This window comes from Gobio gobio (assembly GCF_949357685.1).
Source record: "Gobio gobio genome assembly, chromosome: 12".
Classification (NCBI taxonomy): Eukaryota; Metazoa; Chordata; class Actinopteri; order Cypriniformes; family Gobionidae; genus Gobio; species Gobio gobio.
Window position 1 is genome coordinate 6,139,696 of NC_137105.1, and position 16,479 is coordinate 6,156,174.

Here is a 16,479-nt window from a genome sequence, read left to right on the forward strand (position 1 = left end):
TTTCATTTGTAATGGTGTTCATGTGTTCCACAGGATCGAGACTTCTGTGTGATCTCAGTGAGTAAACTGACTCCAGATTTCCCGCTGCTGCAGTCCTTCATCAGAGTCGCCCCTCGTGACACCAGCATCTTCACGCAGGAGCTCTACCTGTGTCACCGGTGGGCTCTGCTCGGGTACATACACCCTCAACCATCTAAATCAGTCTCTAAAGAAAGCGTCTATGAGATGAATGGTGAAATAACGCATGGTTGAAACCACAATGTAGTAAAAGAACAATATTGTGGCCTTGTTAGTGAATAAAAACAGATTCTACTGAAGATAAATCAATTATTCTGTGTGTTCTAACATATTTGGCCTCAGATGTTTTTAGGAAGCCAGTCGATTTTTTAATCAAGCAACATTGCTACATTCATTAGGAAATTAATTCATACATTTTAAAGAACTAACGCTACATAAAGGTAACACTTTACAATAAGGTCCCATTAGTTAACAATGAGCAATATTTATTAATATATATTGATTTTGAATATTTATTCAATTTTTTTAATGTTAGTTAATAAAAATACAACTTTTCATTGTTAAAGCATGTTAACTCAGGTCCGTTAAATAATATTATTACATGGCTCTGTGGAATACTTGATTCTGATTGGTCAATCGCGCATTCCAGCGGTATGTTATTCCCAGATAACAACCGCCAAAGTGAATAACAAACTGCTCATCCGGGTACTTATATGGTTAACGTCTCACTCCGCAGTCGTTGACTGTCTTTCTTCACGGAAGCTTTGCGTAAAAGCTCATAAAATATTTACACTCAAGACAGTATTTTGTGTCTAATTTACTTGAGACAAGTAGCTTCGCGTCGGGGTCCTGATCACTCTGTTGGGGTTTATTCTGCGATAACAACCGGCTGGATGTACTTTATCCCTTACATAACAGATACAAATTTTGATTTTAAATAATGTATTAGTAAATGTTGAAATGAACATTGACTACTGTAAGATGAATAAATGCTTTAGAAGACTTTTTCATTGTTTGTTCATGTTTACTAATGTTAATGAAACCTTATTGTAAAGTGTTACCAAAATACATTTTCTTCAAAATACTGGCAGGCATGACTATAAAATGCAGTCCTGGTGCTTGGATTCATGTTTTTTCTGTCCATCAGGACGTTGGAGGTGCGTGTGGCAGTGTCATCAGATATCCCAGCAATCCAGAGTTTGACTGAGAGTCTAAGCCAGCGGGAGTCCATAAGTGAAGATCTGGATCTGTTCCTGCAGGCCCGAAAAGACCCGGTCTGTCACCAGCCACACACTAGACTGTCTCAGATTGCCAACAGAGCTATGTTTGTGATGTCTGAGCATTGTCTCTCATTCTCAGGATGGAACTGCTCTCCAGGCATTTGTGGCGCAGGTCGAGGGGCGAGTTATTGGTTTGATAATCATCAGAGATGAAGAGGTAAATGTTTAATGACGTGTGATGGTGTTTGCTGTTTCTTACCATTAAACGTTGGCCACGTGTTATGTTCTCCCAGGAGACTGAGTTCATCCGAGCCAACTTTGACGTCGAGAGGTTCTTGTACTTCAGCCATCACCAGCGAGAGGAACACGGCCGACTGTGTCACTTTCTCCTCAACCCTGTTTTCCAGCATCACAACAAATATATCTTCAAGGAGGTGCTGCGCTTGGCACACAAGTCCTGCCTCTATTACCTCCTCCATCCACCCCATTACAATCATAAGGTGGGTAAAAGTAAAAAAAAAGACCACAGTAATCTCACACACGTTTCCCTAAGGGAGGTTTGCGAGTTGATGAAAAGCTACTAAATTATTCAATTAAAATATAAAATGCAACATAAAATAAATAAAACATTTGTGGACAGAAATTTACAGGATTCAATGAGTATTCTGCACAAAATAAAAGATTGAGGAGTTAGAAAGGAAAGAGTTTAAGACGTAAATATTAGTGTTGTAACGTGTAGTGTAAAATAAAATTATTATATTTGTATTATAATTACTTCACAATTTGCAACAATAATATATTTATATCTAATAATAATAATAATAAACCTTATATAAGGACAGTCCTATACATAAATGATTTTAAAATAAAAACAATCAAAATAAAAAAGTGTAAATGTTTTAAACTTTGTGACCATTAACCAAAATCATAGAACCATAATTAAATATCTCAGGGCTAGGGGTCCGGCTGAAAAAAAAAAAAACACTTTTGGGAACACTTGCTCTAAAGTTTGTAAATCGAAAGTCTTGATTTCTGGTTCAGAGTTTGAACCAACAACCTTTTCATACCATGCTATCTGCTCATAAACATTTCTTTGTTTGTCCTTCTTTGTCTTCTCTCAGAAAGTCAGTTATCACTCTCTGGCAACAATGATTAATTTCATGGTGCCGGTGAACCCGAGACGTCAAATAATCTACCCGCTGGAAGAGCTGGGTATCAATGCGCCGTCCCAGCAGATCACCAAACAACAGGTCAGACTGAAACCAGCTTCCTGAAATATGAACATAATTGTGCATTTAAAGCAATTTGTGCGGTGGCCCTAGCCTGGATGCCAGCCGAGCTTAGCCCCACCCACAACATTTGAGCTCGGGCAGTTCGGTCTGGACTTGATCCATAGAGGAGTAATTATGCCCAAACAGAAACTGTTCGGACCAATGAAATTCTCCAGAAAAAAATGGCATTTGGGGGGTAAAATATGTGTTATTTTGGCATTAAAAGTCGCATTCCTGGGTCTGTATATCACATAATTGGGGTCGCTTCAACCCGTGGACTTGGCAACACAGTGCAGTTGAGTTCTGTTGACATTTGACAACTAACGTTATGCATCGCTCAGTTGCTCTGATTGGTTGTAGGTCTATCCAACTGAGGTCTTTCCTGGCTCGGTTGAAACACGCCCCATAATCACAGCCCAACGGAGCAGTATCAGACTCATATTCTGACTAGAATTGAGTATGACGACGTCAGGCTACGGTGGCCCAGTAGTGCACAGCACAACGCAAAATAAAAAGCAAACATAAGTCCACAACACAAATAAATCATGCCACAACACAACGGAAAAGCCACAACACAGCGAAAAGACAATAGACACCGCCAAAAAGTTCTAGTGTAAAATCACAAACCTGACTCTCAATCTCTCCAGACAGGGGCGATTTTTACTTCTTATGCATATTTATTTATTATTTTAATACCTTTTCTATGTAAAGCACTTTGAATTACCATTGTGTATGAAATGTGCTACTTAAATAAACTTGCCTTGCCTATTTCTAACTATTCCATGCAACTCACCACCATAATAATGCTTGTGTTACATGTAGACAGGAGGCAGACACAGGTGTTAACAGGAATGGTAGTTTATTGACCACAGTAGAGCATGGGAAGTGGAGCAGGTGAGTTAAGCGGTTGATGGTAGTTAGGAAGGTGATATGAGTGAGAGAGTTACTGTCTTTTGCATAGAAGGTAGAATGACGCTGGAGCCTGGAGATTGTTGGAGACTGGAGATCGCTGGAGACTGGAGATCGCTGGAGGTCAGAGGGACGGACAGGAACACACCCACACAGCAGACAGGAAACACGGAAGGAGGGATTCACGCTGGAGACAGGTAGTATCGATAGGAGAGTCCTTGAGGTAAGCATAGGTAGCAGTATATGCGAACGAGACCGGACGTGGAGTGCTGTGTGCGTGTGCTTCTTATAGTGCTGGTGATGAATGCCATGATGAGGTGCAGGTGATAGTGATCAGTACTCTGGGGATGGAGTGCGCTGTGATTGGTGAAGGGTGGAACCTGACGTGTCTGTGACAGTACCCTCCCCTCCACGGCCCGCTCCAGAGGGCCGAGAACCCCGACGCCGTGGTGGTCGTCCTCTACCCCGCGGAGCTGGCTTCTTAGGATGACTGTCGTGGAATGTCTGGAGTAAACTGGGATCTAAAATGTCGTTCCTTGGGACCCAGGAGCGTTCCTCGGGACCGTATCCTTCCCAATCCACAAGATATTCCAGCTGACCACGCGACGTCGGGAGTTCAAGATCTCATTGACCTTCTAGGCCGTACCGTCCTCCAGGATGAGTGGAAGGGGGGGTTCGGCGGGAACTACGTCAGGTCCTGTGGGGGAAACAGAGGGATGGTGAGCTTTGAGTAGTGAAACATGGAAAGTAGGATGAATACGATACCCTTGTGGCAGACGGAGTTGATATGTGACCGGGTTGACCTGCTTGATGATGGGGAACGGGCCAATGAACCTGGGCTTTTTGCAAGGCAGACGCATTCTGATGTCTCGGGTAGAAAGCCACACCAACTGACCAGGTTGGAAGACGGGGGTGTCAGAACGCCGAAGATCCGCGACCATCCTGCGTCTGCGCAGGGCCCGCTGCAACTGATGGTGAGCTGAGTCCCAGACCCTCTCGCTCTCTCGGAACCAGTAGTCCACAGCAGGAACGTCGGAGGGTTCCCCATCCCAGGGGAACAGTGGAGGTTGGAAGCCGAGTACGCATTGGAATGGGGTGAGTCCAGTGGTCGACTGCTTCAGGGAGTTTTGGGCGTACTCGGCCCAACCTAGGAACTGGTTCCAAGAGTCCTGGTGGTCATGACAGAAGGTACGTAGGAAGCGGCCAATTTCCTGTTCCTTCCTTTCCGTCTGCCCGTTCGACTGTGGGTGGTACCCCGACATCAGGCTAACGGCCATACCTAGGAGCGAGAAGAACAATCTCCATACTCGGGATATGAACTGGGGACCTCGGTCAGATACTATATCTTCAGGTACTCCGAAGTATCTAAAAACCTGATTGAAGAGTGTTTCAGCTGTTTCCATGGCAGTAGGCAGACCTGGGAGTGGGATCAGACAACATGACTTGGAGAACCGATCAACTACCACTAGGATGGTGGTATTACCATCTGAGACCGGCAGGTCAGTGATGAAATCTACTCCTAGGTGTGACCATGGGCGTTCTGGAACGGGCAGAGGAAGGAGCTTACCAGCTGGAAGATGACGTGGAGACTTGGAAATGGCACACTCCCTACAGCCCTGCACGTACCTTCTGACATCCTTTGCCATCCCTGGCCACCAGAAGCGTTCTTTTAGCAACGAGAGGGTTTCATTGACCCCTGGGTGACCAGTACCGAGTGACGTGTGAGCCGAGTGAATGGTGGGAGTGCGTCGTGTCCGAGTGAGGTACAGCAAGCCAGGTGGACAGCCCGGCGGAGGGTTCGTGGAGGCATTGGAGGAGGGAATGGTTTCTTCGGACCAGGTAATAGGACTTACAATGAGGGAGCTTGGAATAATGGGTTCTGGTTCTTCGATCTGTTCGTCAGGGGCATGAAGACGGGAGAGAGCATCAGCTTTAAGATTATTGGTACCGGGACGATAGGAGATGGTGTAATTGAAGCGGGAGAAGAACAGGCCCCAACGGGCTTGCCTGGGGTTTAGTCTCTTGGCTGATCGAAGATACTCAAGGTTTTTATGATCAGTAAGCACCAGGAACGCATGTTTGGCTCCCTCCAACCAATGCCTCCACTCTTCCAAGGCAAGCTTGACTGCGAGAAGTTCCCTGTCACCGATGGAGTAGTTGACCTCCGCCGGGCTGAGCTTGCGGGAGAAGAAGGCGCATGGGTGGAGTCTACTTGGCGTCCCCTGCTGCTGAGACAACACCGCTCCCACTCCGGTTGTGGAGGCGTCCACCTCCACGACGAAGGGCTTTTCCGGGTCTGGATGGACTAGGAGGGGAGTGGTGGTGAAGGCTTTCTTAAGGTGGCAGAAGGCGTTGGTGGCTGCCGGGGTCCAGGACAGAGACTTGGGCTTGTTGCGTAACATACTGGTGAGTGGATGAGTGATGGAACTGTAACCTTTGAAGAATCATCGATAGAAATTGGAGAAACCTAGGAAGCGCTGGAGTTCTTTTATAGTGGTGGGTTCTGGCCAGGTTGTGATGGATTCCACCTTCCTCTCGTCCATCCGGATGCCACTGTGATCAATGTGGTATCCCAGGAAGGAAACTGAAGATTGGTGGAAAGAACACTTTTCGGCCTTGAGGAATAGATGGTACTGACGTAGACGGTTGAGGACCTCCGCAACGTGTTGGCGATGTTCGGCCTGGCTCCGGGAGTAGATGAGGATGTCGATGTAGACTAGGACGAATCGATGGAGAAACTCCCGGAGCACCTCATGGATGAAATCCTGGAATACGGAGGGGGCGTTTACCAATCCATACGGCATGACGAGGTATTCATAGTGACCAGTAGGGGTAATGAAGGCAGTCTTCCACTCGTCCCCCTCCCGTATCCGGATGAGGTTGTACGCACTGCGGAGGTCCAACTTGGTGAACACAGTGGCACCACGGAGGTGTTCGAGGGCTGCTGGGACGAGAGGAAGGGGATATCTGAACTTAACTGTGATCTTGTTGAGGGAACGATAATCGATGCATGGCCGCAAGCCTCCATCCTTTTTTGCCACGAAGAAGAAGCTGGACGCAGCAGGGGAAGTAGACGGCCTGATGTAACCTTGGTCGAGGGCTTCCTGGATGTATTCCTCCATGGCCTTCTCCTCCGGGATGGATAGTGGGTATATCTTACCCCTTGGTACTGGTTCACCCGGAAGCAGGTCGATGGCACAGTCCCATGGCCGTTGTGGAGGCAGCTTGGAAGCCCGTTGCGGGCAGAAGACATCGCTGAAGGGGGCGTAACACTTAGGAACATCAACAGAGCGTTGTTCAACTGGACTTTCGATGGATGTGGCACAAAGAGTCAGATCAGGCAGAGATGAGGATGGAAGAGGAAGTTCAGTCAGACATTGTGAGAAGCAAGTGTCACCCCACTTCAGGATTTTGCCCGTTTTCTAGGAGATGGTAGGGTTGTGCTGCTCCAACCAGGGGCGCCCCAGAACCACGTCAGCGGTGGAATCCTCCAGAACCAGCATGTGAGCCTCTTTCCGATGTAAAAGCCCAACCTGGAGAGTGACTGGTCCAGCCACGGTACGGACGTGCTTGCGACTAAGGGGTCTTCCGGTTATTGAGCTGATCTTGTAGGTGGTCGGAGACGGAGTGGTCTTGAGGCGTAACTGGCGGCAGATGGCACCGGAGAGGAAGTTGCCGGCTGACCCCGAGTCGAGGGGCGCGACCACTGAAAGGGAGACATTAGCGGCAGTAAGGGTGACGACAGTGGTGAGTGGTTTCATTTTATGATCAGCAGGAATAATGGCACTCACCATGGGTCGCGGAGGTTGGGTGGGGCATGCAGCTATGACATGCCCAGGTTCACCACAATACAGACAGAGACGTAGGGTCAGCCGACGGCGGCGTTCTTCAGGGGTTAGTCGGGAGTTCTCTAACTCCATGGGTTCGTGGGCTGGTTCTGGGGAGCTGACGGGTTCGGATCGGCGGAAGGGCACGTTGAAGGGATACTGGTCCTGGTGCTCTTGGATGCACGTCTGCATGCGAGTGGCACAGCGAATGGAATGCTGGATGAACTTCTCAAGGCCGATGGAGTCCTTGCATGCAGCGAGATGCAGCCGTACCCGAGGTTCCAATCCTTGCCGAAATGTAGTTATCAGCGCCTGTTCATTCCATCCGCTGACTGCTGCAAGCGTTCTGAATTGCAAAGCATAATTGTAAATAGACAGGGATCCCTGTTTTAAATTATAAAGTTTCTCACCAGCTGACGAATCTGTGATAGGCTTCCCAAACACCTCCCGGAAGTGGGAAATTAACGCTGTATATGATTGCGTTACCGCACCCTGTTGTGACCAGATGGAATCGGCCCACATTAATGCTTGGCCGCTGAGCTGAGAGATAATGAAGGCTATCTTGGAAGTGTCGCTCGGGTACAAGTGCGGCTGCATCTCCAGGACCAGTGTGCATTGCAGCAGGAAGCCACTGCAATTCTCCGCCGATCCTGAGTAGGGCGCCGGTTTGGCCATGGGACTAGCATACGGAGGTAGTGAAGGAGGGTTGTTGACAGATGGGTTGGTGTTCGCTGGTACAGGTGAATGGACAGTAACTGGAGTGGGTTGTGGAGGAAATGTGCGCCGAAGCGCATCTACCAATTCCTGGAAGGGATCCGGTTGGCTCATACTGGGTCTCGGTTAGGGTCCGGTCTTCTGTTACATGTAGACAGGAGGCAGACACAGGTGTTAACAGGAATGGTAGTTTATTGACCACAGTAGAGCATGGGAAGTGGAGCAGGTGAGTTAAGCGGTTGATGGTAGTTGGGAAGGTGATATGAGTATGAGAGTTACTGTCTTTTGCATAGAAGGTAGAATGACGCTGGAGCCTGGAGATTGTTGGAGACTGGAGATCGCTGGAGACTGGAGATCGCTGGAGGTCAGAGGGACGGACAGGAACATACCCACACAGCAGACAGGAAACACGGAAGGAGGGATTCACGCTGGAGACAGGTAGTATCGATAGGCGTGTCCTTGAGGTAAGCATAGGTAGCAGTATATGCGAACGAGACCGGACGTGGAGTGCTGTGTGCGTGTGCTTCTTATAGTGCTGGTGATGAGTGCCATGATGAGGTGCAGGTGATAGTGATCAGTACTCTGGGGATGGAGTGCGCTGTGAAGGGTGGAACCTGACGTGTCTGTGACAGCTTGGCTGTTGTATTTGTATTTGTATCTATATCTGTAGCACAAACAATAGCCAATTGAATAGACTATTCTTACAAGTTAGTCATCAAATTTTGATCTTTAAACTCATTATAACTTTTTTTAAAGTCGAGTTACATAAAAACATAGGGCCAGATTTACCAAAGAGGGCAAATTAGTGCGAGAGCGCAATTCCAAAAAAGTGCAGAAGGGAGTAGAAACTTCTGCACGTGATCTACTGACAACACTCAAATTAAAGAACACAGACGATCATTTCCATAAAGACCAACGCAATCAACCAGTTAGCTTCTGGTTTAAGACACGCTTTTTTTGGGAGGTAAATACTGGCACAAAAGTAAATTGATGAGCACAAATCTTAGTAAATCACCTTGCATGATTCATTTAAATACATTTTGCGTCTGAAAGGGAAACTCCTACGCAAAAAGCTGTACACTCGTTATTGCGGTGCAATGTGGGATAGAATGAGTGCACTCAATAACGTCTACTATGGTTTCGGACACCACTATAAATGGCTGTCCCCTCAAGTAGTGCCCTATTTAAGGGTATAGGGGGCGATTTCGGATTCATCCCGTGAGTTTCAACCGTAGACTGTTTCAGGGAGTTCTGAAACAGTTACACTGATATAGAGAATAACTCACTTTGGAGGGACTTTGTGCTTTGTTCAAACAGCACAGTAAAAAAGCATAATAGGAACTCTTTAAGACACAGTCTTAACATATTGGCTGTGTTTATGCAACTGGCCCCAGTTTTGGACTATTTACATGTTGAACTGTACTACTTAGGGCTAGGGGTTTGTTTAAATCCATAACCCTCAATATGAGCAATAATAACGACGCAAACTTAAGCAATCACATTGAGCAGGAAATGATGTGCCACAAGAGGGTGCTGTGCAGTAAATGAATGTGCCGTCACATTTGGGACACACTTGTAACTCTTCATCCCCAAACTGTCAAGGGACAGCATGACATCTTTGTTTCTCACACTTATGTTTATCAATAATTAACGTAGTAGCTGTCTGCATTATTCCACTCATTATGCGTTTTGTGTATCAGAATCGTTAGCTGTACGTGAAGCAGACCACAGGGCCGTTGTTGCCTGAGGTTATTGAACATCTAGTTGTAAAGAAGCAGATGGATGGATGGTGGCAGATGGCGGTGAATGTTTACGCTGCTTTCTAACAGGTAAAGCAGCAGCGTTCTTATCCAGCCATCATCAGAACAACCAACATCTGCTGTAGACGTGCTTGTGTGTGTGTGTGTGTGTGTGTGTGTGTGTGTGTGTGTGTGTACTCCTGATTGAGATTCCACACACCCTAGCCAGAGGGGGGATTTCGCTTCACACAATGTTTCTTCATCAATACAATCTAAATGAGCTAAATGAATCATGAGGTGTTATGAAAGCACATTCAGCCCACATTATTTCACAGTTTTATTCAATAAAACACCTCAGTAGAGCATGAATAGAGCATTTGATGTGATGTCTCCCCCGCTGGTGATGGCAGTTTACAAAAAAAGCTTGTAGGTGGGTTGCAAACCCTAAGTAGGCAGCATTTTGTACGTGTTTGTGTAACGCTTTTCACTTGACGGGTACACAAATCACAGGGCGGACACAAGGAACCGCCTTTCATCCGTTGTGTTTATTTCTTTAACACAAGGAGAAAGACTTTTTTTCTCTGCTGAAACAGTGGACATTCATATATATATATATATATATATATATCCTCTCTCAGCATGAGATAGGCGTCTCTGCCGGAGGGAGGGGAGTGGTTTCACATGTAAAAGGCGAACGACCCACTTATTACTTAATGTCACCAGGTCACACAACAATTACTAACCGAACAAAAGGTATTTTCTTGTAGTTGCATCTTATTCATCCTTCACAAAGCCAATGGCCACATGCACTGCTATGAGGTCAATATGGTAACCGACATTAATGAAATGTTTATTATAAATGCAATTTATAATTTAAAAAAAATAGTAATAATATTTAACTATATTACTGTTTATTACTGTATTTTTGATCAAATATATGCAGCTTTTTTGAGTGTAAGAGACTTCTTTCAAAAACATTACAAATACGACAATTTATATTTATATTGTGTTATGTATTTTAATGTTAGGTTATCACGTTATTAGCGTATTTTTGTGTTGTGTACTTTTGCTTTACAAACAATTCAGTCCCCACTTAAAGTTCAATGTAAAGTCTGGGATTTGAAGCGAAAGGCAGTGGACAACAAGGCCGCTCATTAGGTTTTGGAACAGAGCTGCTGTGTCATATGCAGCTTTATGTGTGTGTGTGTGTGTGTGTGTGTGTGTGTGTGTGTGTGTGTGTGTGTGTGTGTGTGTGTGTGTGTGTGTGTAGTGCATTAGCAAGAAACACAAGCTGTCACCCTTCAGTCCACATTAGAAAGCTCCATTTGGTAGCGCAGCAACGCCGGTGTCCAGGCAGCGCTGCAGATAAGAGCGCAGTGACTGCGTTAATCCTCCGTCCGGTTCAGATGAATTAATCAGAGTTAAAGCACCTGTTCGGTCTTCGTCAATAGAGTGTTGTGTTACGAAGGGCATTATGTCTGATAGAAGTGCTGCATGTCCACCAGCGTTTGAGACGGACGCACCTGTGCTGGCTTTACCTGAGCAGAGAGGACAGGCTCAGCTCCTGTTTGACATCCTGTAACTGTCACTTCACGATCAGGAGCAGATGAATACAATCTATGAACATTTTTGTAGTTTTGAAGAAATGAGCATCATTTCACAGAAAACACTTTCACAGTCATTGATTTGGCACACATCATCTGTGCCCCCTTTACAGCAGCTACGGGTTAAAGAGAGAAAGACTGATCGCAATTCAGTATGCAAACTCTTACAGTGAAATCATATTTAACTTTTTCATCAAACATCATCATTTAAATGCTGAACATTTTATCAATATCAGTGGATGATTTTCAAATGTTATTCTTTAACCTCATTTAAAACTATATGTGACCCTGGACCACAAAAACCGTCATAAGTCACATGGGTATATTTGTGGCAATAGCCAACAATTGTATGGGTCAAAATGATTGATTTCTCTTTTATGCCCAAAATTATTAGGATATTAAGTAAAGGTCCAATAGATATTTTGATATTTCTACTGTAAATATATAAAAAATGTATTATTAGTAGTAATATGCATGGCTAAGGACTTCATTTGGGCAACTTTAAATGCGATTTTCTCAATATTTCGATTTTTTTGCACCCTCAGATTTCAGATGTTGTATAAATCTAAATTGAATAAATTTGACCCTTATGATTGTGGTCCAGGGTCACATATATAAAAAAGAAAAGAGACAGCAAAATAGATAGAACAAAAAAAGAGAGCAAAACCAATATTTGTATTAAAAAGTTTAGTTTTTTTTTAATTATAGTAAAAAACAAACAAATGAATGAATACTTTAACTCAGCAAGAATACATTACATTAATCAAAAGTGACAGTAAATATTTCAACATTATAACAAAAGATTTAAAATAAATGCTGTTCTTTTGAACTTTAGGTTCACGTTTCCACAAACACACACACACACACACACACACACACACACACACACACACACACACACACACACACACACACACACACACACATTAAGCAGCAAATCTTCATATTAGAATGATTTCTGAAGGATCATGTGACACTGAAGACTGCAGTAATGATGCTGAAAATCCAGATTTGATCACAGGAATAAATTACATATTACAATATATTCACATAGAAAACATTTATTTTAACTTGTAATATGTTATATATATATATATATATATATATATATATATACATATATATATATATATATATATATATATATATATATATATATATATATATATATATATATATATATATATATATATATATATATATATATATATATATATATATATATATATATATATATATATATATATATATATATATATATATATATATATATATATATATAATGTATATTAAATCTTTTTATAGTAAAATTGCTTATGACATTCAAAACTTCCCAGAGGGTACCAGAAAATGATGTCTGTGCGATTTTTAGTGCACATGATTCCTGTTGTGCGTTTTCTGATTTCTGCCTTCAAGTGGCCCAACATGTCCAGAATTGAAACCTCCTTGAGTCCCCGCCATTGATTACAGCAATTAATGAATGACTTTGAAGAGCCAATCATTGATGGCCATGTAATCAGCTACGTTTCCTTAAATTACAATGACAATTTGGGCCTCTCCCTTCCCAGAGTTCACCGCGTCTCCATTCTTTCATGTTAAATCAGATAAGGTGTACCACAGAACAAATCCCTCAAATTATTCATGCTCAAGGGCCAATTAGAGAAGTAGAGAGAGAATGATTAGGAGAACGCGGCAGCTGTTCGCTTTGAATTGATTCAGAGACGGCCAAACATGTCCCTTTCTGTAAATCTGCTCTAAGAATTGACCATTTCAATGCTTCGTATTAGGCGCAGAGCCCATTGAAGTGGCCTGCGCAGTTTTTTATAGAGTGGGTTTCCATTCTTTCAGTGGAACTCGGCACATTTCAATATTTTAGATGAGTTATAGTGTTCGCTAATGCAATGCTTTTTCCTGTCCGCTGTGCTGGTATCTTTTTAGCTCAATAAGTGCTCAGTGAAACATACTGTCGCTCTCGCGCTGATTAAACTATTGTCATGCGGGGGAACCCTTCCAAATGGAATAGTCTGTGTGTAGGACATCAGCAGTGCTTTTAGGAAAACTGCAATTACTGTTAGCTGCTAAGTAAGCTTAGCGGTTAGCTGTTAACTCACTGGTTAAAGAACAAACACACACCTGAAACACAACACACGACCATTTCACTGCACTGACAAGCAAAGGCTTATGAGATTATCCAGGGTTCAACAATAAGGCCCGGTTGAGCTGGTAGTTCAAATGACCACAAATATGATGAACCGCTGTTTTCTTTATGCGTGTTAGGAAACAAATGTGTATTTTTCATTCTATTTTAAATATCTCTTGCTCACCAAGATTATAAAATGCAGTAAACACAGTAATATTGTGAAATATTATTACAATTTAAAATAACTGTTTTTCTATTTTAATATGTTTTAATATGTAATTTATTTGTGTGTTTAAAGCTGAATTTTCAGCATCATTACTCCAGTCTTCAGTGTCACATGATCCTTCAGAAATCATTCGAATATGCTGTGATATATATTATCAATATCTTTGTGCGTGTTAGGAAAACAAATGTGTATTTTTCAGTAAGTTTGATGCCTATAAATTGATAATCGGCACTATTGCTGGAAATATGGTACAAAACTGATTTGTTTATCATTTTTATCACCAAATTCTCATCTCATCTTGGTGACATATTGAAATCAGAAAGTGACGTTCAGACACACAAACCTAATGCTTTCATTTGAAAGATTTAAAAATACATATACATGATTTTCTGTTTTCAAATAAATATAAGTGCTCTACTGTTCAAAAGGTCAGTGAGATGTTTTAAGAAGTCTCACTAAGGCTGCATTTATTTGATTAAAAATACAGTAAAAACATAAATATTATTACAATTTCCAGTGATTGTTTTCTAGGTGAATATATTTTCAAATGTAATTTATTTCTGTGATCAAAGCTGAATTTTCAGCATCATTACTCCAGTCTTCAGTGTCACATGATCCTTCAGAAATCATTCTAATATGAGGATTTGCTCAAGAAACATTTATGATTATCAGTAGATGCGTTTACATGGAGCACTGTTATCGGTTTAAAAGTCCAATACGAATGAAAATGCTCCATATAAACACCTCAATCGGAATAAAAATGCCCAAACCGAATGAAATTGTAATTGTTTGAGAGGGGTGGGATAAACCTTTTCATGAACCGATCAAACGAAAAATCCCACCATGTAAACGACCTGATCCGATTACTTTGAGTGTACGTCTTTCTGTATTTCTCTCGTAAGTTATATATAAAAAAAGTTCAACTGTTTCAAATTGGTTAAGTAACATTACCCATGGTCTACTTTAAAGGATTAGTTCACTTTTAAATAAACTTTTGCTGATAATTGACTCACCCCCATGTCATCCAAGATGTCCATGTCTTTCTTTCTGCAGTCGAAAAGAAATTAAGGTTTTTGATGAAAACATTCCAGGATTTTTCTTCATATAATGGACTTCAATGGGCTCCAAACGGTTCAAGGTCCAAATGACAGTTTCAAAGGGCTTTAAACGATACCAGACGATGAATAAGGGTCTTATCTAGTGAAACGATCAGTTTCTGCGAGAAACCGAGCAGTATTTATGCTATTGTTTTACCTCTTATCAGACGAACGTGATCATCTCTGAGCTCCGCCATAACTTCCGCTAAGTGAGGTCAAAATACGAGCGTGGTCATAGATGTATCAGTTGTAGATGCCTCATTCTACTGATTCATGCAGGCGCTAATGAGGCATCTATGTATACATCTATGCCCACGCTCGTATTTTGACCTCACTTAGCGGACGTTATGGCGGAGCTCAGAGATGATCACGTTCGTCTGATAAGAGGTAAAATAATAGCATAAATACTGCTCGGTTTCTCGCAGAAACTGATCGTTTCGCTAGATAAGACCCTTATTCATCGCCTGGTATCGTTTAAAGCCCTTTGAAGCTGCACTGAAAGTATTGACGGTTTGGAGCCCATTGAAGTCCATTAAATGGAGAAAAATCCTGGAATGTTTTTATCAAAAACCTTAATTTCTTTTCGCCTGCAGAAAGAAAGACATGGACATCTTGGATGACATGGGGGTGAGTAAATTATCAGCAAAAGTTTATTTAAAAGTGAACTAATCCTTGAATTGCTTTTGTTAATATTTATACCTCTGTGATTACGGTATCTTTCCTTAATCATCTGAAATATTTATGCGTTTAGTATGTATCTAGCCTACTAGTAATGATGCTGAGCACATCTTGAATGCTTTCATTCATGTTTCACCGTATATCCTATGTTTTTATTAATAATTTGGGTGCAATTTATTGTTAATTTTGTGTTTTTCAAAATAAAATAATGAATTTTGAGTCCGCATTCTTCATTCACAGCCTTTGAAATTGCCATTGTATAGGACATGAATTAGGTTAAACTACGCATGTCCGCCCACAGAAAGATAAATAAATATAAAAATTACCAACACAGAACTATTGATCCACGAACGTCGCAGTTATTATAATTGGCAACGTTACGAATCTATGCGACAGACAAACTGTGTGCGCATGTCACAAAATTATTCCCATTAAAACCATCAGCACGTGTAAACAGTCCACCGAATCTTTCAATCGGAATGACAAAAAAGTGCGCACGTAAACGTGGCTAGTGTTGAAAAAAGTTGTGCTGCTTCATATTTTTGTGGAAGCCATGATACATGTTTTCAGATTCTTTGATGAATAGAAGGTTCAAAATAACAGCATCTATTTAAAATAGAAATATTTTGTTACATTACTGTCCCTTCTGATCAATTTAATGCATCCTTGCTGAATAGGAGTATTAAATAACATCCCATTTTCTTTAATTAAATTGTATATAAATTGGTCATCAATTCTCTAGGTGTCAGCATCAGCATTAGCCACTGAAAAACCCGTTCCAATTAACCACCGGTGAGCATTTATATGGGTTAGATGACACTAAAGATCTTGTTGTCTCATTTCTTCCTACCAGGCTCATTTTGCCCTGTACCACACAAACAGAAAACTCATAATGGAGCCGAAGGTCACCATCAATGCCAGAATCGTGGTAGTGGGAGCATCCGACACGGGTTTAGCTTTTCTGGAAACACTGACATTCAGGTAAGCATGCCATTTTTTGATATGCTACTTCAATCAAACGGTCGACGCCGTTAAA

At 42.3% G+C, this 16,479-nt stretch overlaps 1 protein-coding gene across 1 annotated transcript in view; it reads left to right on the forward strand.

The window, feature by feature from the left end:
* The window catches only part of cfap61 (cilia and flagella associated protein 61), a gene marked incomplete at its 3' end in the record, with an annotated part of 50,272 nt that overhangs the window by 13,152 nt on the left and 20,641 nt on the right, over nucleotides 1–16,479 (forward strand). Inside the window, exons 12-17 of the mRNA XM_079830337.1 lie at nucleotides 34–173; nucleotides 1,166–1,292; nucleotides 1,378–1,455; nucleotides 1,532–1,738; nucleotides 2,360–2,488; nucleotides 16,297–16,424. Of these exons, the coding sequence (XP_079686463.1) occupies nucleotides 34–173; nucleotides 1,166–1,292; nucleotides 1,378–1,455; nucleotides 1,532–1,738; nucleotides 2,360–2,488; nucleotides 16,297–16,424 (809 nt within the window). The remainder of the gene's footprint in view (nucleotides 1–33; nucleotides 174–1,165; nucleotides 1,293–1,377; nucleotides 1,456–1,531; nucleotides 1,739–2,359; nucleotides 2,489–16,296; nucleotides 16,425–16,479) is intronic.